Source organism: Bos indicus, chromosome 15 (assembly GCF_029378745.1).
Source record: "Bos indicus isolate NIAB-ARS_2022 breed Sahiwal x Tharparkar chromosome 15, NIAB-ARS_B.indTharparkar_mat_pri_1.0, whole genome shotgun sequence".
Taxonomy (NCBI): Eukaryota; Metazoa; Chordata; class Mammalia; order Artiodactyla; family Bovidae; genus Bos; species Bos indicus.
The window spans coordinates 80,020,662-80,048,018 of NC_091774.1; the positions used below are offsets into that span (position 1 = coordinate 80,020,662).

The window sequence follows — 27,357 nt, forward strand, 5'->3', positions numbered from 1 at the left end:
TGACACTATAAAACTCTCAGAAGAAATATAAAGGAAAAGCCTTATGACATTAGACTAGTGATAATTTAATAGATAATACATCACAAGCACAGGCACAAAATAAAAATTAGATAAGTGTGAATACATCACACTAAAAGTATATACAGCAAAGAACACAATCCACAGAGTAAGGAGGCCTCCTGCAGAGTGGGAGAAAACGTTCAAACCACTTGAACAGAATCTTCTCCAAGGAAGACACACAAATGGACAACAGGTTAGTATGAAAAAGTACATAAAACCACTAGTTTTTAGGGAAATACAAATATTATAATTATTACAAATCAGAGGCTGAATGACTTTATTTATTCAACAAATATTACTAGGTCATGAATTACTCCAAGACTACTTTTTTTTTTTTTTAATTGAGTGAATCATCATGTTGCTATTTTGAACCAGATCATAATTGGAGTGTATTCCCCTTGAGGACTCTCCTGTGATTTGATCAGCAGTTGAGTACGTAGATATAAGCAGTTTGAGTTAATTACATTCAGAGTATATCAAAACCTGCTTTTGCCAATCCACAGGTTAAGAGAAAGTTTCAGGCATTTGCTGAGTCCTTTAGGAGTTTGGACCTAACAATATCAAGATATGTTGTGTAATCCTTTCATTAATAGTTGTTGTCTCTCATATAGATGAATAAATACGTCAAAGAAAATAAAGTTTAAATTTGTGTTGGTTATTTACTGTTGTCATAGATTAGTTACAATTTTTTACAAGTGAATTTAACTGTGACTCAGCTTGTCTAGTTGATAATTCACTAGATCCACAGTAAACAATATCTAAACAAGTATAATAATTTGGAAAAAATGTTTTGTTTTGTTTTTTTCAGAAAAATTCTTTACATTTTCACCACAGGTCTTGAGACAGTTGAAAAGCAAAGACTTTAGATATCTAAAAGTAATAAATACGAGTGACTATTTAGTAAAATAAAAAACACAATTCAATGCAAAATAATGGAGAAATACATTTGAATGAAATATGTTATCATATAATAATTTAATTATGGCCCAACATCTTAAAAAAAAATCTTCATTATTCTTTTGGATACACTTAAGAAGGGCTTGCCTGGAAAATCCCATGGATGGAGGAGCCTGGTGGGCTGCAGTCCATGGGGTCGCTAAGAGTCAGCTACGACTAAGCGACTTCACTTTCACTTTTCACTTTCATGCATTGGAGAAGGAAATGGCAACCCACTCCCGTGTTCTTGCCTGGAGAATCCCAGGGACAGCGGAGCCTGGTGGGCTGCCGTCTATGGGGTCGCACAGAGTCAGACACAACTGAAGTGACTTAGCATAGCATAAGAAGGGCTAAAATTGTTAGAAAGAATTTATGAGCTAGGGAATAGCTCATAAAATATTACAGCCTGAGAGGCTGCTACTCTGTAGGCCCAGACTAATTTAGCATTATCTAATTAACATCATTTTGAATATTCAGTTTTATTAGTGTATTTTATGTTACAATATTTGTAAATCAAGTTTGATTTACTCCACTTTGTTAAATCAATATTAATGATTTCATTCTATAGATAAACAAATTATAACAATTTTACACAGTTATTGAAAGTAATTAGAATGCTGATATCCTATTCTAGGTATCTACACACTGATACACTAGGTCATGTTATTGCATGAGAGAAGGAAATTGATTTTAACCAATGATTTGGTGTTTTAAGCTAATTTAATATGGAAACAACTAATAGAATTCAGTGGTAAATTAACTGGTTTATCTAATGGATTTAGATGGCATGAATTCAGCCCATGAGTGAATGAATACACATATTTTCCCATTTGAGTCTTCAGTGAGTGGCATGTACGCTTGACCCACAGTCTTGTCACCATGTTCTGAACAACTGGGAAATTATACTCTGGCAAAAAACAAATATGAGGACACAAATCACATTCCATTGAATCACAATGTTATTCATTCTTTTGGTAGGAAATGAATTGCAATTTTTTGAAAATCTTCTTCAAGTTTGCTCCATGAGGTATGAAGATGAAGAATGTCACCGATGTAACATCCTTTTTACTGAAAGGCTTCACAGACAATCTTGAACTGCAAATCATCTTATTCTTCTTGCTTCTAACAGTTTACCTCTTCATGCTGATTGGAAATTTAGGACTGGTTGTGTTGGTCACTGGGGATTGCCGGCTCCACAGCCCCATGTACTATTTTCTGAGTGTGCTTTCATCTGTGGATGCCTGCTAGTCCTCAGTAATTACCCCCAAAATGTTAGCAGACTTTATGTCAAAGAACAAAGCCATTTCCTTCCTTGAATGTCCAACACAGATGTTCCTTGCTGTTACTTTTGGGACCACAGAATGCTCTTTCTTCTCGCTGCAATGGCATATGATTGCTACGTGGCCATCTATGACCCCTCTTGTATTTAGTCAGTATGGCTCCCAGAGTCTATGTGCCACTCATCATTGTTTCCTGTGTTGGTGGCGTCTTGCATTCTTCTGTACACACAGTGGCTACTTTTAGGTTATCCTTCTATGGATCCAATGAAATCAGGCATGTCTTCTGTGACATCCCTCCCCTCCTCGCTATTTCTTGCTCTGACACTCACACAAACCAGCTTCTGCTCTTCTACTTTGCAGGCTCTATTGAAATAGTCACTGTCTTGATTGTCCTCATCTCCTATGGTTTCATTCTGCTGACTGTTCTGAGGATGCCATCTGCTGTAGGGAGAAGGAAAGTGTTTTCTACATGTGGTTCTCACTTACCTGGAGTATCCAATTGTCACGGTACTGTTCTCTTCATGTATGTGAGACCAAGTTCCAGCTATGCCACAGATCATGATATGATTGTGCCTATAATTTATAGCATTGTGATTCCAATGCTGAATCCCATCATCTATAGTTTAAGGAACAAAGATGTAAAAGAGGCAATGAAGAGTGTTTGCAAAAAAATACTTTACCAATAAAGTCTATTATCACAGTAAAAATTAATCTAAAAATATCAAGAGTGATGTTATGTACCATAATACCAAGAAGATATGATGAAATTGTTTTGTTTTATCTTATTAATATATTTCTCTTCTTCCTGGATATTTTAATATAAACATCATAGCTAACCTTCTACCTATGTTATTTTTATATGCAGAAAAATTGTAACATCCATTTGTGCCTTAATATTATCCCATTGATAGAGGTGTCCACACACACACTCAAACACACATGCACACACACCTATACACTTTTGTATGTAAAAGCATGCTAATTGATATAACACAAACACACACAGACATATGTGTATGTAACTTTTCTTTAGCATATTATATATTATTTTCTTCTTTCATCTTGATATAACTTGAAAGTATAGTCCCCAATATTCACAACTGTAATTAACATTGTATCTGACTAGCTTGATGAAATGCCAACTAATCAATAGCAAACCCGCAGTTCATATGATCCCATATCATGGAGTCATTGGTATCTGAATTCATTTCAAAGCATTCTGATCTATCCTTAGATTTATTCACTGGCAGCTATCTAATCCCAGTCTGTAGTTTGGGGACCACGGATAACATGTTCGAATTCCTGGTATTAACTACCGTGCTGATTTGTAAGGATGCATTTCTTCCATTTTTGTTATTTCATTCAGAGCTTGAGTGCTAAACAAATCTTTAATTTCTCACAGAAAATAAAGTCCAGGCATTGACATCTATCACGATCACACATTAAAAAAAAACAAACACAATTCAGAGAGTACTGTATAACTGGCCTGTGTATTCAGTTCTTTCCACAGCTGAGCCCCAATCCACCTTTATGGATTTGATTACAGGTCTGGTGCTGAGTCAGATTTTAGCTCTCTGTTCCTTGGACCCTTTCAACTCTGATATGCCCCTGCAGAAACCCCAACTCCTCATGCTCAGGCCCAAGAACCTCATTACAGAAGGGTCCCTCCTACATGCATGTTTAAGCCTTGTTTCCAATAGACCTCATTTTCATTGCGAGGACATGTGTCCTTCAGAGATAACTTTAAGATGTAGTGTTTTCCTTTCTTGCTTTCACTCATTTGTATTTATTAATTTTAATCACAATTTTGCAAAAACTCTTTCTCTTCTTAAAGGAGCATCCTTATTTTTAAATCAAAGACAATCTTCTGAGATTTAGAGTCCAACCTAATGATACTTTTCTGAATTGGGATTAAGTTTAAATTATAATTCAACAGTTCTTGTGCAGAATTCCCTTACCTATATTACCTGTATTTGAAAGTGCTAGTAGCTCAGTCATCTCCATCTCTTTGCGACCCCATGGACTATAGCCTGCCAGGCTCCTCTGTCCATGGAACTCTCTAGGCAAGAATACTGAAATGAGTTGCCATTTCCTACTTCAGGGGGTCTTCCTGACCCGGAATTGAACCTGAGTCTCCTGCATTGCAGGCAGGTTCTTATTCACTGCTTGAGCCATCAGAGAAGCTGTTATTATATTTATTCCTATGCAATATATCTGCTCTTATTTCTCCTGTTTGGGATACTCTCTTTGCTGCTATTCATACAGTTTCTTCTACCAAATATCAAAACTAAACCATGTTCGCTGATATTAGTTATAGTTGCATATCCAAACTATGCAAACATGTTGTTGAATAGTGTGTGTGTATGCGTGTGTGTGTATCATTCGGCATTGAAGAGATTCTTAAGCATAATTCAATATCACAAAAATAAATTTTATGCTTTAAAATTTTAGTTTTAAAGAAAAATAAACACTAATATAGGAAAAAACTATCCATAAACAGAGAAAATAGATACAGTTATGCATCTATTAAATTTATAAATAATAGAATAGAAGTACATAGAATTATGGTTTCCCACATGGTGCTATGATAAAGAATTAGCCTGCCAATGCAGGAGACACTAGAAATGTGGGTTCGATCCCTGGGTCAGGAAGATTCCCTAGAGAAGGCAATGGCAACCCACTCCAGTACTCTTGCCTGGAAACTCCCATGAACGAAGGAGCCTGGTAGGCTGCAGTCCGTGGGGTCGCGAAGATTCGGACACGACTGAGCAACTGCACTTTCCTGTTTCACTTTCACGCATTGGAGAAGGAAATGGCAACCCACTCCAGCATTCTTGCCTGGAGAATCCCAGGGACAGGGGAACCTGGTGGGCTGCCACCTATGGGGTGGTACAGAGTTGGACATGACTGAAGCGACAGCAGCAGCAGTAGCAACAAAGGGACATAATCACAATAAAAACGGTTGATCACTTTGGATGAACAATATGACACGGTAAATACACAGGAAAAATCGTCAGTGCTGTTGTCAGACTGCAGACATGTATAAGGGCCACCAGGAGAAGGCAGATCCGTGGAGAAACCACCGCCTGGTAGAGCAGGGGGCTGCAAATAGCCACACAGCGGTCATAGGCCATGGCAGCGAGCACGAAAATCTCAGCCACAACAAAAGCTATGAATCCACTCAGCTGGGCTGCACATGCATAGTAAGATATGGTTTTCTTTGTAACCAAGAAGTTAACTGACATTTTAGGGGCAATGACAGAAGAATTGCCCAAATTGATGATAGCCAAGTGCCAGAGGAAAAAGTACACAGGAATCTGAAGCTGAGAGTCCAAGCTGGTGAGGATGATGATTCCCAGATTCTCTGTCATGTTCATTCCGTAGATGACCAGAAACACCCAGAATAGAGGAATCTGGAGTTCTGGATGGTCTGAGATCCTCATTAGAATGAATTTAATCACTTGAGTGCAGTTTCCTGGAGCTATCTATATTGCTGATTTCTTCTTAGTGAGGAAAAAAAGCAAGAGATCTCCAGAAAAAATAACTACTTCTGCTTTATTGAACATGCCAAAGTCTTCGACTGTGTGGATAACATCAAACTGTGGAAATTTCATAATGAGATGGGAATACCAGATCACCTGACCTGCCTCCTGAGAAATCTGTATGCAGGTCATGAAGCAACAGTTAGAACTGGACATGGAAAAACAAACTGGCTCCAAATCAAGAAAGGAATACTCCAAGTCTGTATATTGTCACCCTGCTTATTTAACTTATATGCAGAGTACATCATGAGATATGCTGGACTGGATGAAGCACAAGCTGGAATCAAGATTGCCGGGAGAAATATCAATAATTTCAGATATGCAAATTACACCCCCCTTATGGCAGAAAGTGAAGAAGAACTAAAGAGCCTCTTGATGAAAGTGAAAGAGGAGTGAAAAAGTTGGCTCAAAACTCAGTATTCAGAAAACTAAGATCGTGGCATCTGGTCCCATCACTTCATGGCAAATAGATGGGGAAACAGTGGAAACAGTGGCTGACTTTTTTTTTATGGGCTCCAAAATCACTGCAGATGGTGATTGCAGCCATGAAATTAAAAGACACTTACTCCTTGGAAGGAAAGTTATGACCAACCTAGACAGCATATTAAAAAGAAGAGACATTACTTTGTCAACAAAGGTCCGTCTAGTCAAGGCTATGGTTTTTCCAGTGGTCATGTATGGATGTGAGAGTTGGATTATAAAGAAAGCTGAGCGCCAAAGAATTGATGATTTTGAACTGTGGTGTTGAAGACTCTTGAGAGTCCCTCGGACTGCAAGGAGATCCAGCCAGTCCATCCTAGAGAAAGTCAGTCCAGAATATTCATTGGAAGGACTGATGCTGAAGCTGAAACCCCAATACTTTGGCCACCTGATGCTAAGAACTGACTCATTTGAAAAGACCCTGATTCTTGGAAAGATTGAAGGTTGGAGGAGAAGGGGTGAACAGAGGACAAGATGGTTGAATGGCATCACTGACTCAGTGGATATGAGTTTGTGTAAACTCCCTGAGTTTATGATGGACAGGGAGGCCTAGTGTTCTGCAGTCCATGGTGTCACAGAGTCAGACATGACTGAGCCACTGAACTGATGGGACCAGATGCCATCAACTTAGTTTTTTGAATGTTGCATTTTAAGCCTGCTTTCTCACTCTCTTCTTTCAACTCTTAGTTCCTGCTGGTTTGTTTCATCAGAATGGTATCATCTGCATATCTGAGGTTGTTGATATTACTCCCTGCCATCTTGACTCCAGCTTGTGAATTATCCAGCCCTGTGTTTAGCATGATGTACTCTACATATAAGTTAAATATGCAGGGTGACAATATACAACCTTAATATTCCTTTCTCATATTTGAACCAGTCCAGTGTTCCATGTCCATTTCTAAACATTTCTTGGCTGCAGATTTCTCATGTGGCAGGTAAGACGATATGGTATTCCCGTCTCTTTAAGAAGTTTCCTGATGGCTCAGATGGTAAAGAGTCTGCTTGCAGTGTAGGAGACCTGGGTTGATCCCTTGGTCAGGAAGATCCCTTGGAGAAGGAAATAGCAACCCTTTCCAGTATTCTGACCTAGAAAATTCCATGGACAGAGGAGTGTTGCAGGGTACAGTCCATAGGATATAAAGAGTCAGACACAACTGAGCAACTTCACTTTTTTTTGAGAACTTTCCACAGTTTGTTGCAATCCTAACAGTCAAAGACTTAAGGAAAGTAAATGAAGCAAAAGTAGATTTTTTTTTTTAATCTCTTCATTTTCTATAATCCAACAGATGTTTGATAAGTTGACCTCTGGTTCCTCTGCCTTTTCTATATCCAGCTTGTACATCTGGAAGTTTTCGGTTCATGAACTGCTGAAGCCTAACTTGAAGGACTTTGAACATTAGCTTGGCAGCATGTGAAATGAAAGCAATTGTTTGGTAGCTTGAACATTTTTGGCATTGCCTTTCTTTGGTATTGGAATGAAAACTGACCTTTTCTGGCCTTGTGGCCACTACCAAGTTTTCCAAATTTGCAGGCATATTGAGTGCAGCACTTTAACAGCATCAGTTTTTAGGGTTTAAGTTAGCTCAACTGGAATTCCATCACCTCCACTAGCTTTGTTTGTAATAATGCTACCTAAGCCCCACTTGACCTCATCCTCCAGGATGTTTAGCTCTAGGTGAATGAGCACACTGTTGTGGTTATCTGGCTCATTAAGAACTTTTTTGTATAATGTTCTGTGTATTCTTGCCACCTCTTCTTGATCTCTTCTACTGCTGTTAGGTCCTTGACGTTTCTGTTCTTTACTGAGTCCATCTTGCATGAAATATTCCATTAGTATCTCCAATTTTCTTGAAGAAATCTGAAGTCTTTCCCATTCTATTATTTTCCTCTATTTCTGTATATTGCTCTCTTAAGAAGGCTTTCTTACCTCATTATTCTCTGGAAATCTACAGTCAGTTGGGTATATTTTTCCCTTCATCGTTTTCCCTTTCTCCTTTTGCAAGTTCCTGGTCTATAAGTATTGTGGGATATAGAGTATGTCTAAATAAATTGCCTTTGTATTAATAGCTTCTAAAATAAGCCCAAAATCTACTTTTGAACAGTAGATGTTCAAAAGTTACTTGCTAACTGACTGACTGAAAGAGACGAATGGTGAATAAGTGAAGGAATGAATGTATACAGTATAAATCCTGAAATTCTGAAATAAAGTATGAGATTTTTGTTCCAAGGCCCATAGTTTTATGGTAATATGATTATTAAAATTATTTTGACTTTGACAAAGAAACAGAGACAACCTACATATCATTTTCTAGAATACTCACTACTTTAGTGCAGGGCACAGCTGTTCTTTCTTCATTGACTTAGTCCTAAACTTAATAAAGTTATGGTATATTCTTGGCTCTAAAATTAACAAAATAACAGATAAATTGTGGACCATAGAAAGGAAGTTCCAAAGATTTTTTACCATGAAGTCACTTTTTACAATTATATGAATTCTTGAATGTTGCATTGTTGCTTCCTCTGGTGTCCTTTGTATCTTGTCTGTCATGTAACCAATGGCACTGTTTGCACCATGAAGAGTTAACAATATCTTCATTTGTTCATAGCTCTGCCAACCTCTCCACTGATTCCGTATTCCTATAACAATGTTGGGCTTTCAGGTGGTTCAGTGGTAAAGAATATGTCTGCCAGTGCAGGGGATACAGGAAATGTGGGTCTAATCCCTGGGTCTGGAAGAAGCCCAAGAGTAGGCAATGGCAATCCACTCCAGAATTCTTGCTGGGAAATCCCATGGACAGAGGAGCCTAATTGGCTAGAGTCCTTGTTGTCACACAGAGTCAGAAACAGCTGACCACACACACACATAACATTGTTAAGATTCTTTTTTTCACAATTTCCATTCTTATTGATGTGTTATTTTGCAACTTGATCTCTCATTTGAAGCTTATTATTTATTGTACAAGAGGGTTTTTTTTTTTTAATTTCCTAAATCTTCTGTATGTTATATAACAAACATATCTTGGTTAGACAAAACTGTAAGACAGTGCCATCACTGGATCACAAAATCTCACCTTTCAAAAATATTTGTAAGAAACAGGCACACAGATACAAATATACAGAAAAATGGCATGAAAGACACTACATTTCCATTATCCATGTTAAACAGTGGATTTGTCTTCTCAGTTCAGTTCAGTTGCTCAGTCGTGTCCGACTCTTTGCGACCCCATGAATCGCAGCACGCCAGGCCTCCCTGTCCATCACCAACTCCCGGAGTTCACCCAGACTCACATCCATCGAGTCAGTGATGCCATCCAGACATCTCATCCTCTGTCGTCCCCTTCTCCTTCTGCCCCCAATCCCTCCCAGCATCAGAGTCTTTTCCAATGAGTCAACTCTTTGCATGAGGTGGCCAAAGTACTGGAGTTTCAGCTTTAGCATCAATCCTTCCAAAGAAATCCCAGGGCTGATCTCCTTCAGAATGGACTGGTTGGATCTCCTTGCAGTCCAAGGGACTCTCAAGAGTCTTCTCCAACACCACAGTTCAAAAGCATCAATTCTTCGACACTCAGCCTTCTTGAGAGTCCAACTCTCACATCCATACATGGAAAAAGCAAGAGAGTTCCAGAAAAACATCTATTTCTACTTTATTGACTATGCCAAAGCCTTTGACTGTGTGGATCACAATAAACTGTAGAAAATTCTTAAAGAGATGGGAATACCAGACCACCTGATCTGCCTATTGAGAAATTTTTATGCAGGTCAGGAAGCAACAGTTAGAACTGGACATGGAACAACAGACTGGTTCCGAATAGGAAAAGGAGTACGTCAAGGCTACATATTGTCACCCTGCTTATTTAACTTCTATGCAGAGTACATCATGAGAAATGCTGGGCTGGAAGAAACACAAGCTGGAATCAAGATTGCCGGGAGAAATATCAATAACCTCAGATATGCAGATGACACCACCCTTATGGCAGAAAGTGAAGAGGAACTCAAAAGCCTCTTGATGAAAGTGAAAGTGGAGAGTGAAAAAGTTGGCTTAAATCTCAATATTCAGAAAACTAAGATCATGGCATCTGGTCCCATCACTTCATGGGAAATAGATGGGGAAACAGTGGAAACTATGTCAGACTTTATTTTTCTGGGCTCCAAAATCACTGCAGATGGTGACTGCAGCCATGAAATTAAAAGATGCTTACTCCTTGGAAGGAAAGTTATGACCAACCTAGACAGTATATTCAAAAGCAGAGACATTACTTTGCCAACAAAGGTCCGTCTAGTCAAGGCTATGGTTTTCCAGTGGTCATGTATGGATGTGAGAGTTGGGCTGTGAAGAAGGCTGAGCGCTGAATAATTGATTTATCTTATAGGATGCACTAATTTAAGGTAAAATTTAACAACGTATAAGCTAAATTTCCTTTGAATCAACCTGTTACATTCTCACTCATATGTTTTCTTTTGTCATTTTTGAATATAAGTATGATCTCTGGCAACCCACTCCAATATTCTTGCCTGGAGAATCCCAGGGACATAGGAGTCTGGTGGGCTGCCGTCTATGGCAGAGTCAAACACAACTGAAGTGACTTAGCAGCAGCAGCAACAGCATGATCTCTGTAAGTGTTAATGCATAGACTTTATTATCTGTGAGAAATCTAAGGTGGATATAATGCTTGTGCTTGGAAAGAATTTAAAATAAAGAGGAACTTCTTCCTCAAATCAGCATGGTAGTAACACCAGGAATTTGAACATGTTATCTATGGTCCCCAAACCACAGGCTGGAATTAGATGACTGACAACGTATAAATCTAAGAATGGAGGTCAAGTCAGATACCAGTGACTCCAGGTTATGAGGTCATTTCAGCTACGGTTTTGCTATTGATCAAATAGTATTTGATAAAGCTAGTCATTTATAATTATAATACTATATAAAATTGCAAATTGGAGTCTATATATCCAAGTTATATGAGGATAAAATAATAAACAACATTATAAAATAAACATTATATATACATATGTCCTTGACTGTGCTAGTGTGTCAGTCAGCATACATATATACACATATTGGTAGGAACATACTGAGAAGCACATGGATGATAGCAAATGGGTTTTTCTGCATATAAATATAGTATAGGTAGAGGGTTGATTGTTGTTTTAAAACATCCAGGGAGAAAAGAAATGCATTCATAATGTAAAAATATTTTCAGCATATCTTCTTGATATTGAGGCATAGAAGAACCTTACCCCCAATTTTTTAACTTTGATTTTTACTGTGAAAAATATGCTTTACAGCTAAATCAAATTTTCCAGAACCTTCTATTCATTGCCTCTTTTACATCTTTATTCCTTAAACTATAGATGATGGGATTCAGCATGGGAATCACAACGCTGTAAAAGAGGGACACAATCATGTCATGGTCCAAGGCATAGCTGGAACTTGGCCTCACATACATGAAGAGGATGGTCCCATGAAAAATGGACACTCCAGTCAGGTGAGAGCCACAAGTAGAAAAGACTTTCCTTCTCCCTTCAGTGGAATGCATCCTCAGAATGGCCAACAGAATGAAGCCATAGGAGATCAGGACAATCAGGACAGTGACTATCTCAATGGAGCACACAAGGTAGAAGAGCAGAAGCTGGTTTGTGTGAGTGTCAGAGCAAGAAATAGCGAGGAGGGGAGGGATGTCACAGAAGACATGTCTGATTTCATTGGAGGCACAGAAGGAGAGGCTGAAAGTAGCCACTGTGTGTACAGTAGCATGCATGATGCCACCAACATAGGAAGCAATGATGAGTGGCACGTAGACTCTGGGTGCCATGCTGGCTGAATACAGGAGGGGGTTGTAGATGGCCACGTAGCGATCATATGCCATTGCAGCCAGAAGAAAGCATTCTGTGGTCCCAAAAGTAGTGGAGAGAAACATCTGTGCTGTACACTCAGGCAACAAAATGGTTTTGTTTTTTGACAAAAAATCTACTAACATTTTTGGTGTAATTACTGAAGAATAGCAGGCATCAACAGATGACAGCACACTCAGAAAATAGTACATGGGGTTGTGGAGCCGGCAATCCCCAATGACCAATATAACTAGTCCTAAATTTCCAATCAAAGTAAAGAGATAAATTGCTAGAAACAGGAAGAATAAAATAAATTGTATTTCAGGATTATCTGTGAGACCTTTCAGTACAAATATAGTAACTTCAGTGGTATTCTTCATGGTGACTCCTCATGGAACAAATTTTAACATAAAATTACAATTCATTTACTACAAAATAATAAAAACATTGTGACTCAGTAATGTGGCTTAAAGGATTTTGACATATGCTCTCATATTTATTTTGGGGGATGTTTCATTTCCGAGTTGTTGATCAGGAGACGTGACAAAGCAGTGAGTAAAGTGTCCATGTTGCTCACTGGAGAATCAAATACCAATATTTGTGTGTTCACTTACTTCTTGTATCCATGTAATTTATAAAACCATCAGGTTAACTGGTTAATGTGTCACTGCATTCTATTATCTGTCCTCATACTAAATCACATTAAAATGCACCAAATGACTGAATAAAATATAATTTTCCTCTGATATCCAAACACATAAGATAGCATATCAGTGTACAGATCCCTGGAACAGAATAGCAGCATTCCACAACTTTCAGTTATTGTGTAAAATGGCTTGCAATTACTATCTAGTCAACTGTAGAATCAGAACATTAGTATTTCTGATACTATTAGAATGATTATTTTTAAATGGGAGTTTGATTCACAAGATGATTAGCCCCATTATGATTCTTAATATCATTTCAATGATATAGTTCATTCAAGACAAATAACACAGGATTAACAAACTGAAAATATTTGTTCACAGGCCAGGCTCATGATTAAGAGCCATGGGCAATGTTAATATTGCTCTCTAAAGTTTTCCTTCTTCAAAGTACTAAGACATGTACATGCTCAAGCAGATAAAATAATACACAGTCACACAGGCTAATTAAATATGCAAAGCAACAAATATAACTATGTAAAACAATTTCCTTTAAATATGTCTTGTTTGGTTACACATTTGGGATGACCATATAATTGAACTTTGATCACCAAATGTATATATTTTTAAAACATTAGCAAATGCTGGATTACAAAATTAATACTATAACTAATAATTTTACAGTATATGTGATCAGATCCTTGATCCAGATATTTTGTCCTTTATCTACTTGTCATGTATTTGTTTTGTGATTTTTAATACATACCAAAACAATATTCTGCTAGGAAGAAATGCAATGTATCATAATTTGATTTTGATTTTGATTCCCCTATTCACTCATGCCTCTGGTATCTTCTTTAGAGAGTAAGGAAGCTTTGTAAATTTTGTATTCTGGTAATACCAACACACACACACATATCACATAATTCTATTTTCTATGTTACAGTGAGTTTAAGTTTAGATAGTGAAAGACTTATGATGTTAAGTGTGTGTGTGTGTGTGTGTGTGTGTGTGCTCAGTCATGTCCAACTTTTTGGGACCCTACGGACTGTAGCCTCCCAGACTTCTCTCTTCATGGAATTTTCCAGGCAAGAATACTGGAGTGGGTTTCCATTTCCATTTCTCTGCAAACAGGCTTTTCTACTGGATGCCAAAATGAAAATCATACTAGGTATAACCTAGTCAATATTAGAATATATTGAAAGGACTCAGAATTTTAAAGAGGAAATGACTATGATTCTCAAAGGTTTTAATAATACAGAGTCAACTTCTAAAATAATGTAAAGCTTCTTCTAAAAATACAATGCTAATAGAAGGTAAATATTCCAAATATATTGATCCAATCTTGAAACACAAAGCTTGCAAAGAAGAGGAAAAATAATAACAGCCATGCACCGAGCATATGCAACAGTGATGGGCTTTTGTACATGTTACTTTATTTCCCCTTTATAGAAGCTCTCATAACTGTCAGAGCCAAGATCCAATCCCAGGTATCCCCCACGATGCATCTGCTTTTCATCATTTTTCACCACCTCCTGTAATACCATGAGTTCTTTCTGAAACTGACCTGCCACTTGCTTCTCTCAGTGAAATAAAACTTTCCATTTCTGAGAATTTTATTTATTTTATTATTTACCTTTTTATTTTTTATAAGTTTATAGCCGATTAACGTTGCTGTGATAGTTTCAGGTGGACAGCAAAGGGACTCAGCCATATGCATACATGTATCTGTTCTCCTACAAACTCCCCTCCCATCCAGGCAGCCACATAACGTTGAGCTGAATTCCATGTGCTCCACAGTAGGTCCTTTTTGATTATCCATTTTAAATATTGGTGTGTATACAGGTCCATTCTAAACTCCCTATCTGTCCTTTCCCCTCATTCTTCACCTCTCCAGCAAATAAAACATGCTTTTTGATGTGCATTTTTCAAAAAATGAAGTCACTCAGTCGTGTCCAACTTTTTGTGACCCCATGGACTGTAGCCTACAACGCTCCTCTGTCCATGGGATTTTCCAGGCAAGAGTACTGGAGTGGGTTGCCATTTCCTTCTCCAGGGGATCTTCCCAATCCAGGAATTGAACCTGGGTCTCCCACATTGTAGGCAGATGCTTTACCATCTGAGCCACCAGGGAGGTTCATTTTTCAAAGATTTTTCTAAATATTAAATCTAGAGAAACATTCTGAAGCAGTAGTAATCGATGTAGCTTGTACATCACAAAGGCAAAAATAAAAGGATAATTGTTTTCCTTATTATAGCAAAAGATAATCCCTCAGATAGTCTGATAGGACAAATGCTTTTTGAATAAGACATTTTCATGGTTGTTTCTGGCTTAAACCAATCTGTCATCTGTCAAGTAAATAAAAGAATACACTCAGGTGGTGCAGCAGTAAAAAACCTGACTGCCAGTGCAGGAGTTGCCAGAGGTGCATGTTCGATCCCTCTTTGGGAAGATCCCTTGGAGGAGGAAATGGCAACCCACTCCAGTACTCTTGCCTAGGAAATTCTGTGGACAGAGGAGCCTGGTGGATTACAGTCCATGGGGTTGAAAAGAGTTGGACACAACTGAGCACAAATACACACATCCTCATTTAACTAAAATCATATAATGTCTTCTATCTTCTCTGTTGTATTTATTCACCTATGGGATAGGCAACAGCTAACAGGATTGCATGTCATATCTGATACTATGTCTTATTATTCTGCAAATATTAAGTTATTCTGCAAATGACCTGAAGTTTCCTCTTACCTGTGGATCAGCAAAGGCAGGTTTAGGTACAGTGTGAATAAAAGTAGCTCAAAATGCTTATATCCACTTGCTCAACTATTGATGAAACCACAGGAGATTCTCCAAGGGGAATATGTCCTAATTACCTCCTGGATCAAAATAGCAACATGACAATTTACTCAATAAAAAAGAAAACAGTCCTGAAATGATTGAATGCATGCTAATATTTGTTGAATAAATAGAGTCCTTTGGTCCCTGATTTATAACAAAATTTTAGATTTACATTTCCACCATAATTATTGATATTAATTATTTTTTCATACTAACCTGTTGTCTGTGTATCTACTTTGAAGAAAACATCTGTTCAAGGGGCTTGCAAGTATTTTCTCCCATTCTGAAAGTTGCCTTCTTACTCTGTTTGATCTTTCCTTTGCTGTATATATTTTTAGTTTGATGTATTCTCAGTTATCTAATTTTGTTTTTGTTGCCTGTGCTTATCATGTCATATCCATGATATCATTAATAAGTAGAGTGTCATGAAGTTTTACCCTTATATATTCTGCTAGTTTTTTAAGTTCAGGTCTTAGGTTTAAGTCTTTTGATTGTCATTCATGGTGAAAGCTGAGGGTTGACCTTCATTCTTTTCCATGTGAATACCCAGCTTTCCCAATGCAATTTGCCAAAGGGACTATTCTTTTCCCTTGGTGTATTGTTGACACTCTTGTCAAATATCAATTGACTGCTGCTGCTGCTAAGTCGCTTCAGTCATGTCCAACTCTGTGCAACCCCATAGACAGCAGCCCACCAGGCTCCCCCATTCCTGGGATTCTCCAGGCAAGAACACTGGAGTGGGTTGCCATTTCCTCCTCCAATGCATAAAAGTGAAAAGTGAAAGTGAAGTCACTCAGTCGTGTCCAACTCTTAGCGACCCCATGGACTACAGCCTGCCAGGCTCCTCCATCCATGGGATTTTCCAGGCAAGAGTACTGGAGTGGGGTGCCATTGCCTTCTCCGATCAATTGACTAAATATATGTAAATTAATATGCAAGCTTTTTATTCTGTTCTGTTGGTCTATGTGTCTGTCTTTATACCAATACTATATTGTTCAAATAATGTAGCTTTGTAACATATTTTGAAACCAGGATGCATGATGACTCCAATGTTGTTTTGATAAGCACTGCATCGAATCTTTCATTGACCTGGGTAGTATGGATATTTTATCAAATTCTAATCAACAGTACAATTGCATATAACCTTGGAACTGTTAGGAGAGCTATTATTGAAGAATTAAAAATCAGCAAGTGTTGGCAAAGATATGGAGAAAGAACCCCTTGGGCATTGATGATATAAAGGAAATTGGTACAGCCACTGTGGAAAACGTTATAGAGGTTTGTCAAAAAATTAAATCTACTATGTCATTTGCCAGTCATTTCTGGATATTTACACCAAAAAAATGAAATTAGAATCTTGGAGAGATACTGCATTCCCATGTTCACTGCAGCATTATTCACAATAAATAAGATATAAAAACCACTTAAATGTCTATTTATGGAAATATGGATTAAAAACTGACATATACAAACACTGAAACATTACTCAAGTTTAATAAAGGAGGAAATCCTGACATTGCAATAATATAGAAGGATTTGGAGGCCATTTTTTAAGTGAAATAATTCAGACACAGAAAGGTAAATACTGGATGATCTTACTTATATGAGTTATCTGTAACAGTCAAACTCACGGAAGCAAAGAGAGAAGAATGGTGGTTTCTAGGGACTGGGGAAGGGAGAAATGGAAAAGCGATCATCAGAACATACAAAGTTTCAGTTATTCAAGTTAAATTAAGTTCAGGAGATCTTCTATACAGTGTAGTCCCTATAGTTAATAATTCTGTTTTGTATACTCAAAGCTGCTAATAAGGTACATGTTATGTTAAGTGCTTTTATTATAAAATTATAATAAAAATAAAAGAGGCAGAGGAAACTTTGAGAAATAAGGATATCTTTATGGCCCTGATAGTGGTCATGCTTTCATGGATGTACTCTTCCCCCAAATCTTCAAGAGGAGTGCATTAAATATGCATATAAGTTTACATATGTTATACCTCAATGGTAGGCTTCCCTGGTGGCTCAGTGGTAATGAATCTGCCTGCAGTGTAGGATATGCAGGTTAGTATCCTTGGGTCAGGAAGATCCCCTGGAGAAGGGAATGGTTACTCACTCTGGTATTTTTGCCTGGAGAGTTCCATGGACAGAGAAGCCTTGTTGGCTACAGTCAATGGGGCTGCACAGTAGCTAAACCTCATACTTTTCTCTATCATGAACCCAGTGCCCTATAGTGAAATAGATAAATTTTCTAATGGGACATAAATTGGAATAAAACACACTTTCATTCATGAACTCTTCTTGCTCTACAGGCAAGAACAGAGACATAAAAGTTTACTAGAAATTTATACCTACCAAAGTATCAGGAGAACTTAAACAAATACACTAGTATTTTATTTTATTGATGTTTCCACACATTTTTATTTACCATTCTATATTTTTATTTAAGAAATTGATGCTAATTCTTTAAAATTTCCTTTGTTAAGCTTAAAAAGTTCACCAGTCAAAGTTTTTTGGTTTTGGTGTACTGAATCACAGAATAAAACTTATAAATTCTAATTTTAAAGACACTTTTAATTTTGATTTTTTTTTTGAAAGGATGTTCATGATTGGGCTAATTTTCAGAAAAGATGATTTACCATTCTAATTTTGGGAAAGGCATAATGCAGGGGCAGAAAGGCTTTTTATTTATTTATTATTTTTTTATCATAGCTGTTGTTTACTGTACACTGTGCTAGTCACTTTCTTATGTGTCAGCTCATGTAATCCTTACAACAACTCTACAAGGTAAAAATATCATCATTCCCATTTTACAGATGTAGAAACTGAGGCTCAGAGAGCAAAATAACTTATTCAGGGTAAGAAGGCTGGGAAATATTAGAATCAGGATTGGATAGAGGCTGACTAGCTTCAGAGTCTATCTTCTTGCCATTCTTGTAGTTGACTCACTGCCTTCCACCTCCACTGCTGGAAACCCCTTCCTTCATACAGCCATTTCTCTAGCTGAGAGGCAAAGGCTGGCTCTGATTCTCTTTCCTGTACTATCTGGGGATCTTACTCCTGGTTTTCCCAGTAGCAGGATGAGCCACTTTTCCTTTTCCATTCTTTATACCTGATGTCTGCATGGTAGGGGCAAGGATTTCTTGTTTTCTTTTTTTTTTTTTCCTTCTTCTTTTTTTTTTTCTTTAATAGAAAATTATTTAATTAGTATACATGTGTTCCCCATCCTGAACCCTCCTCCCTCCTCCCTCCCCACACCATCCCTCTGGGTCGTCCCAGTGCACCAGCCCCAAGCATTCAGCATCGTGCATCGAACCTGGACTGGCATCTCGTTTCATACATGACGTTTCACATGTTTCAATGCCATTCTCCCAAATCTTCCCACCCTCTCCCTCTCCCACAGAGTCCATAAGACTGTTCTATGCATCAGTGTCTCTTTTGCTGTCTCGTATACAGGGTTATCGTTACCATCTTTCTAAATTCCATATATATGTGTTAGTATACTGTATTGGTGTTTTTCCTTCTGGCTTACTTCACTCTGTATAATAGGCTCCAGTTTCATCCACCTCATTAGAACTGATTCAAATGTATTCTTTTTAATGGCTGAGTAATAATCCATTGTGTATATGTACCACAGCTTTCTTATCCATTCATCTGCAGATGGACATCTAGGTTGCTTCCATGTCCTGGCTATTATAAACAGTGCTGCGATGAACATTGGGGTACACGTGTCTCTTTCCCTTCTGGTTTCCTCAGTGTGTATGCTCAGCAGTGGGATTGCTGGATCATAAGGCAGTTCTATTTCCAGTTTTTTAAGGAATCTCCACACTGTTCTCCATAGTGGCTGTAGTAGTTTGCATTCCCACCAACAGTGTAAGAGGGTTCCCTTTTCTCCACACCCTCTCCAGCATTTATTGCTTGTAGACTTTTGGGTTGCAGCCATTCTGACTGGCGTGAAATGCTACCTCATTGTGGTTTTGATTTGCATTTCTCTGATAATGAGTGATGTTGAGCATTTTTTCATGTGTTTGTTAGCCATCTGTATGTCTTCTTTGGAGAAATGTCTGTTTAGATCTTTGGCCCATTTTTTGATTGGGTAATTTACTTTTCTGGAATTGAGCTGTAGGAGTTGCTTGTATATTTTTTGAGATTAGTTGTTTGTCAGTTGCTTCATTTGCTATTATTTTCTCCCATTCTGAAGGCTGTCTTTTCACCTTGCTTATTGTTTCTTTTGTTGTGCAGAAGCTTTTAATTTTAATTAGATCCCATTTGTTTATTTTTGCTTTTATTTCCAATATTCTGTGAGGGGGGTCATAGAGGATCCTGCTGTGATGTATGTCGGAGAGTGTTTTGCCTATGTTCTCCTCTAGGAGTTTTATAGTTTCTGGTCTTATGTTTAGATCTTTAATCTACTTTGAGTTTATTTTTGTGTATGGTGTTAGAAAGTGTTCTAGTTGCATTCTTTTACAAGTGGTTGACCAGTTTCCCCAGCACCACTTGTAAAAGAGATGGTCTTTTCTCCATTGTATATTCTTGCCTCCTTTGTCAAAGATAAGGTGTCCATAGGTGTGTGGGTTTATCTCTGGGCTTTATATTTTGTTCCAGTGATCTATATTTCTGTCTTTGTGCCAGTACCATACTGTCTTGATGACTGTGGCTTTGTAGTAGAGCCTGAAATCAGGCAGATTGATTCCTCCAGTTCCATTCATCTTTCTCAAGATTGCTTTGGCTATTCGAGGTTTTTTGTATTTCCATGCAAATTGTGAAATTATTTGTTCTAGCTCTGTGAAGAATACCATTGGTAGCTTGATAGGGATTGCAATGAATCTATAGATTGCTTTGGGTCATATACTCATTTTCACTATATTGATTCTTCCAATCCATGAACATGATATATTTCTCCATCTATTAGTGTCCTCTTTGACTTCTTTCACCAGTGTTTTATAGTTTTCTATATATAGATCTTTAGTTTCTTTAGATAGATATATTCCTAAGTATTTTATTCTTGTCGTTGCAATGGTGAATGGAATTGTTTCCTTAATTTCTCTATTTTTTCATTATTAGTGTATAGGAATGCAAGGGATTTCTGTGTGTTGATTTTATATCCTGCAACTTTACTATATTCATTGATTAGTTCTAGTAATTTTCTAGTGGAGTCTTTAGGGTTTTCTATGTAGAGGATCATGTCATCTGCAAACAGTGAGAGTTTTACTTCTTCTTTTCCAATTTGGGTTACTTTTATTTTCTTTTTCTGCTCTGATTGCTGTGGCCAAAACTTCCAAAACTATGTTGAATAGTAGTGGTGAGAGTGGGCACCCTTGTCTTGTTCTTGACTTTAAGGGAAATGCTTCCAGTTTTTCACCATTGAGTATAATGTTTGCTGTGGGTCTGTCATATATAGCTTTTATTATGTTGAGGTATGTTCCTTCTATTCCTGCTTTCTGGAGAGTTTTTATCATAAATGGATGTTGAATTTTATCAAAGGCTTTCTCTGCATCTATTGAGATAATCATATGTCTTTTATTTTTCAGTTTGTTAATGTGGTGTATTACATTGATTGATTTGTGGATATTGGAGAATCCTTGCATCCCTGGGATAAAGCCCACTTGGTCATGGTATATGATCTTTTTAATGTGTTGTTGGATTCTGATTGCTCGAATTTTGTTTAGGATTTTTGCATCTATGTTCATCAGTGATATTGGCCTGTAGTTTTCTTTTTTTGTGGTAGCTTTGTCAGGTTTTGGTATTTGGGTGGTGGTGGCCTCATAGAATGAGTTTGGAAGTTTACCTTCCTCTGCAATTTTCTGGAAGATTTTGAGTAGGATAGGCATCAGCTGTTCTCTAAACTTTTGGTAGAATTCAGCTGTGAAGCCCTTTGGACCTGAGCTTTTATTTGCTGGGAGATTTCTGATTACAGTTTCAATTTCCGTGCTTGTGATGGGTCTGCTAAGATTTTCTATTTCTTCCTGGTTCAGTTTTGGAAAGTTGTGCTTTTCTAAGAATTTGTCCAGTTCTTCCACGTTGTCCATTTTATTGGCATATAATTGCTGATAGTAGTCTCTTATGATCCTTTGAATTTGTGTGTTGTCTGTTGTGATCTCTCCATTTTAGTTTCTAATTTTATTAATTTGATTTTTCTCCCTTTGTTATTAATGAGTCTGGCTAATGGTTTGTCCATTTCATTTATCCTTTCAAAGAACCAGCTTTCGGGTTTGTTGATTTTTGCTATGGTCTCCTTTGTTTCTGTTGCATTTATTTCTGCCCTAATTTTTAAGATTTCTTTCCTTCTACTAACCCTGGGGTTCTTCATTTCTTCCTTTTCTAGTTGCTTTAGGTGTAGAGTTAGGTTATTTATTTGACTTTTTTCCTGTTTCTTGAGGTATGCCTATATTGCTATGAACTTTCCCCTTAGCACTGCTTTTACAGTGTCCCATAGGTTTTGGGTTGTTGTGTTTTCATTTTCCCTCATTTCTATGCAAATTTTGATTTCTTTTTTTATTTCTTCTGTGATTTGTTTGTTATTCAGCAGCGTGTTGTTCAGCCTACATATGTTGGAATTTTTAACATTTTTTCTGCTGTAATTGAGATCTAATCTTACTGCATTGTGGTCAGAAAAGGTGCTTGGAATGACTTCATTTTTTTTTGAATTTACTAAGCCTAGATTTATGGCCCAGGATGTGATCTATCCTGGAGAAGTTTCCATGTGCACTTGAGAAAAAGTTGAAATTCATTGTTTTGGAGTGAAATGTCCTATAGATATCAATTAGGTCTAACTAGTCTATTGTATCATTTAAAGTTTGTGGTTCTTTGTTAATTTTATATTTACTTGATCTATCCATAGGTGTGTGGGGTATTAAAGTATCCCACTATTATTGTGTTATTGTTAATTTCTCCTTTCATACTTGTTAGCATTTGTCTTACATATTGTGGTGTTCCTATGTTGGATACACATATATTTATAATTGTTATATCTTCTTCTTGGATTGATCCTTTGATCATTATGTAGTGTCCTTCTTTGTCTCTTTTTACAGCCTTTGTTTTAAAGTCTATTTTATCTGATATGAGTATTGCTACTCCTGCTTTCTTTTGGTCCCTATTTGCATGGAAAATCTTTTTCCAGCCCTTCACTTTCAGTCTTTATGTGTCCCCTGTTTTTAGGTGGGTCTCTTGTAGACAACATATATAGGGGTCTTGTTTTTGTATCCATTCAGCCAGTCTTTGTCTTTTGGTTGGGACATTCAATCCATTTACGTTTAAGGTAATTATTGATAAGTATGATCCCGTTGCCATTTACTTTATTGTTTTGGGTTCGAATTTATACACCATTTTTGTGTCTCCTGTCTAGAGAATATCCTTTAGCATTTGTTGGAGAGCTGGTTTGGTGGTGCTGAATTCTCTCAGCTTTTGCTTGTCTGTAAAGCTTTTGATTTCTCCTTCATATTTGAATGATATCCTTGCTGGGTACAGTAATCTGGGCTGTAGGTTATTTTCTTTTATCACTTTAAGTATGTCTTGCCATTCCCTCCTGGCCTGAAGAGTTTCCACTGAAAGATCATCTGTTATCCTTATGGGAATCCCCTTGTGTGTTGTTTGTTGTTTTTTCCCTTGCTGCTTTTAATATTTGTTCTTTGTGTTTGATCTTTGTTAATTTGATTAGTATCTGTCTTGGGGTATTTTGCCTTGGGTTTATCCTGTTTGGGACTCTCTGGGTTTGTTGAACTTGGGTGATTATTTCCTTCCCCATTTTAGGGAATTTTTCAATGATTATCTCCTCAAGTATTTTCTCATGGTCTTTATTTTTGTCTTCTTCTTCTGGGACTCCTATGATTCGAATGTTGTGGTGTTTAATATTGTCCTGGAGGTCTCTGAGATTGTCCTCTTTTTTTTTAATTCGTTTTTCTTTTTTTCCTCTCTGATTCACTTATTTCTATCATTCTATCTTCTATTTTACTACTCCTATATTCTGCCTCCATTATTCTAGTATTTGTTGCCTCCAGAGTGTTTTTGATCTCATTTATTGCATTATTCATTATATATTGACTCTTTTTTTTTTTCATTGTAAACGTTTTGTATTTATAGGTACAGATCTCTCTCTCTCTTTTTTTTTTTAGGTTAATTTTTCTTTTTTTTTTTCTTTTTTTAAAATTTTATTTTATTTTTAAACTTTACAATATTGTATTAGTTTTGCCAAATATCAAAATGAATCCGCCACAGGTGTTATTTCTTCTAGGTCCTTGTTAAACCTTTCTTGCATCTTCTCAATCTTTGCCTCCAGGCTATTTATATGTGATTCCATTTTATTTCAATATTTTGAATCATTTTCACTATCATTATTTGTAATTCTTTATCAGGTAGATTCCCTATCTCTTCCTCTTTTGTTTGGTGTGGTGGGCATTTATCCTGTTCCTTTACCTGCTGGATATTCCTCTGTGTCTTCATCTTGTTTATATTGCTGAGTTTGGGGTGGCCTTTCTGTATTCTGGCAGTTTGTGGAGTTCTCTTTATTGTGGAGTTTCCTCGCTGTGTGTGGGTTTGTACAGGTGGCTTGTTAAGGTTTCTTGGTTAGGGAAGCTTGTGTCGGTGTTCTGGTGGGTGGAGCTGGATTTCTTCTCTCTGGAGTGCAATGAAGTGTATAGTAGTGAGTTATGAGATGTCAATGGATTTGGAGTAACTTTGGGCAGCCTGTATATTGAAGCTCAGGGCTGTGTTCCTGTGTTGCTGGAGAATTTGCATTGTATGTCTTGCTCTGGAACTTGTTGGCCCTTGAGTGGTGCTTGGTTTCGGTGTAGGTATGGAGGCATTTGATGAGCTCCTATCACTTAATGTGCCCTGGAGTCAGGTGTTCTATGATATTCTCAGGATTTGGACTTAAGCCTTCTGCTTCTGGTTTTCAGTCTTATTTTTACAGTAGTCTCAAGACTTCTCCTTCTATACAACAACATTGATAAAACATTTAGGTTAAAGATGAAAAGTTTCTCCACAGTGAGGGTCACCCAGAAAGGTCCACAGAGTTACATGGAGAAAAGAAGAGGGAAGAGGGAGTTAGAGGTGACCCGAATGAGATGAGGTGGAATCAAAAGTGGAGAGAGCAAGCTAGCCAGTAATCACTTCCTTATGTGCACTCCACAGTCTGGACCACTCAGAGATGTTCATGGATTTACGCAGAGAAGAAAAGAGGGAGGAAGGAGACAGAGGTGGTCAGGACGATAAATGAGAGGAATGAAAAGGAGAGAGACAGATCCATCCAGTAGTCAGTTCCCTAAGTGTCCTCCACTGTCTGGAATACACAGAGATTCAGAGAGTTGGGTAGAGAAGAGAAGGGGGAGGGAGGAGACAGAGGTGACCTAGTAGAGAGAAGTGAGAGTCCAAAGGGGGAGAGAGCAGTTAAGCCAGTAATCTTGCTCCCAAGTAAAAATAGGTACTGAAGATTGGGTTCTTAACAATAACCCTGTGTTCGAGACAGCAAAAGAGACACTGATGTATGGAACAGTCTTATGGACTCTGTGGGAGAGGGAGAGGGTGGGAAGATTTGGGAGAATGGCATTGAAACATGTAAAATATCATGTATGAAACGAGATGCCAGTCCAGGTTCAATGCACGATACTGGATGCTTGGGGCTAGTGCACTGGGACGACCCAGAGGGATGGTATGGGGAGGGAGGAGGGAGGAGGGTTCAGGATGGGGAGCACATGTATACCTGTGATGGATTCATTTTGATATTTGGCAAAACTAATACAATTATGTAAAGTTTAAAAATAAAATTTAAAAAAAGGTACAAAATTGATAACAAATACCAAAAAGCAAAGATTAAAATTCTAGAGTAGACATTGGATTTTCAAAAATACAATATTAAAGAAAAGAAGAAGAAGAAGAAGAAAAAAAAAAACAAAGTCACAAAGTTATTAATATATATATATATGAAGTTTGCTTTAAAAAATAGTCTTTTTTTTGAAAAGTAAAAGTAGGTTATAAAAATGAAAATTAAAGGAGTAATAGAGGACTTAAAATTTTTAAAAAGTTAAAAAAAGAAAAAAAAAAGAAGAAGAAGAAAGGGAAAAAAAAGGAAAGAATGATCATAAAAATAGTAAAAATATATCTAGGACTTTCTCTGGTGTTATTGTGGGCAGTGTGGGGTCAGTTCATTTTCGGATAGTTTCTTAGTCCAGCTTATATTTCTGAAGATCTATAGGCCCCTTCCTATGTAGTCGGTACTAACAATAGGGTTTTAATCTATTACACCTGTCACTTCCAAGGTGGTTCCCTCTGTTTTAGCTTCTGTTTGCTGGTCTCTTCAGTGTCTGATTTCTGCCCTGACACAAGGGGGTGGTGGTGGACACTTTTTTTAAAGGCTCACTTGTTCAGTCGCTCTGTGGGGAGGGAGGGACGCTGCAAACAAATAAAACTGGCGTGAGCTCATAGTGTCTCAGCCACACTGGGCCTGCCCCCACTCACGGCGCGTGCACCCTCCCTGCCCACACAGCTCAGGCTCTAGGTTGCTCCGCCGGGAACCGTCCAAGGCCGGCCCTTGGCTGTATGCACCTCCCAGGTCTAAGCCACTCAGGTTCAGGCACTTGGGTAGTCCTCAGAGGCACAGACTCCATCGGGCCTGTGTTTTGTGCCCTTCCCAGCTCTGAGCAGCTCGGGTGATGAGGTGTTTGGTGAGCGCGGTCACTGCGACTTATGCCTCTCCCTTCTCTGCCGCTCGGTTTTCTGGGTGTACAACCAGTGCACCTTCTCAGGCGGATGACTGTCCAGAACCCCAAGAAGTCTTAGTAAGCAAAGAAGCCTGCTTGCATTTTGGTAGATAATGTCTCTCTGGGACTGCAATTGCCCTCTTTTGGCTCTGGCTGCCTGTCACCTGAGGGGGATGGTCTGCAGCCAGCTAGTTCTGTTCTGCCCTTTATTCTGTGCGAGGGCCTGGCAGTGTCTTAGGGCCTTTCACGTGGTGGCTATCCCACAGTCTGGTTTGCTAGCCCAAATTAGTTCACTCTGATTACCCTTGGGGGCATTCAGGCCCGATCCTTACTCTAAACAATGGAGCCCGCGCCTCTTTGTCCAGCCCCTGCTTGCTAGTGGCAGGTGCAGGCGTCTGCGCTGCTTCTCCGATGGGGGAGTTACAGTTGGGCTCCTTATCTATGGGTTTTAATTATTTACTTATTTTTCCTCCCTATTATGTTTCCTTCTGTGCTTCCAAGGCTCGGCACAGACTCGGCACTGAGAGTGTTCCCTGGTGTTTGGAAACTTCTCTCTTTTTAAGACTCCCTTCCCAGACGGAGCTCCGTCCCTCCTTCTTTGGTCTCTTTTTTTCGTCTTTTATATTTTTTCCTACCTCCTTTCGAAGACAATGGGATGCTTTTCTGGGTACCTGATGTCCTCTGCCAGCATTCAGAAGTTGTTTTGTGGATTTTACTCAGCGTTTAAATGTTCTTTTGATGAATTTGTGGGGAAAAAGTGGTCTCCCCGTCCTATTCCTCCGCCATCTTAGGACCACCTCCTAAGTACATGTTTTCTTTTTACTTTTTGACTTGTGGAAACAAAGTAATAGACTTATTAAGATCAGTGATTCTTCCTTAATCATGTTTATAACTTGCCTTGGAATTTGGACCATCCTGTGTATATTAGCACTCCAAAACATTAGTTCAGTTAAAAATTCTATCTAGAATTCTTTCAAAAATATTGCTTGCTGGTATATTAAACATGGCATAGAGATTAATAGGCTTTTTAAAATGATTTTTTCCTTTAGTGGT

At 38.0% G+C, this 27,357-nt stretch overlaps 1 protein-coding gene and 1 pseudogene across 1 annotated transcript; one reads left to right on the forward strand and one right to left on the reverse strand.

Moving 5' to 3' along the window:
- The first annotated feature begins 2,025 nt into the window (after window positions 1-2,025).
- On the forward strand, window positions 2,026-2,962 carry LOC109569291 (olfactory receptor 5T7-like; annotated as a pseudogene).
- An 8,630-nt stretch (window positions 2,963-11,592) lies between these two features.
- On the reverse strand, window positions 11,593-12,513 carry LOC139187259 (olfactory receptor 5T2-like). Its single transcript, XM_070803266.1, has one exon. It carries the CDS (start codon window positions 12,511-12,513, stop codon window positions 11,593-11,595), a length of 921 nt encoding a protein of 306 aa, XP_070659367.1.
- Window positions 12,514-27,357: the final 14,844 nt, after the last annotated feature.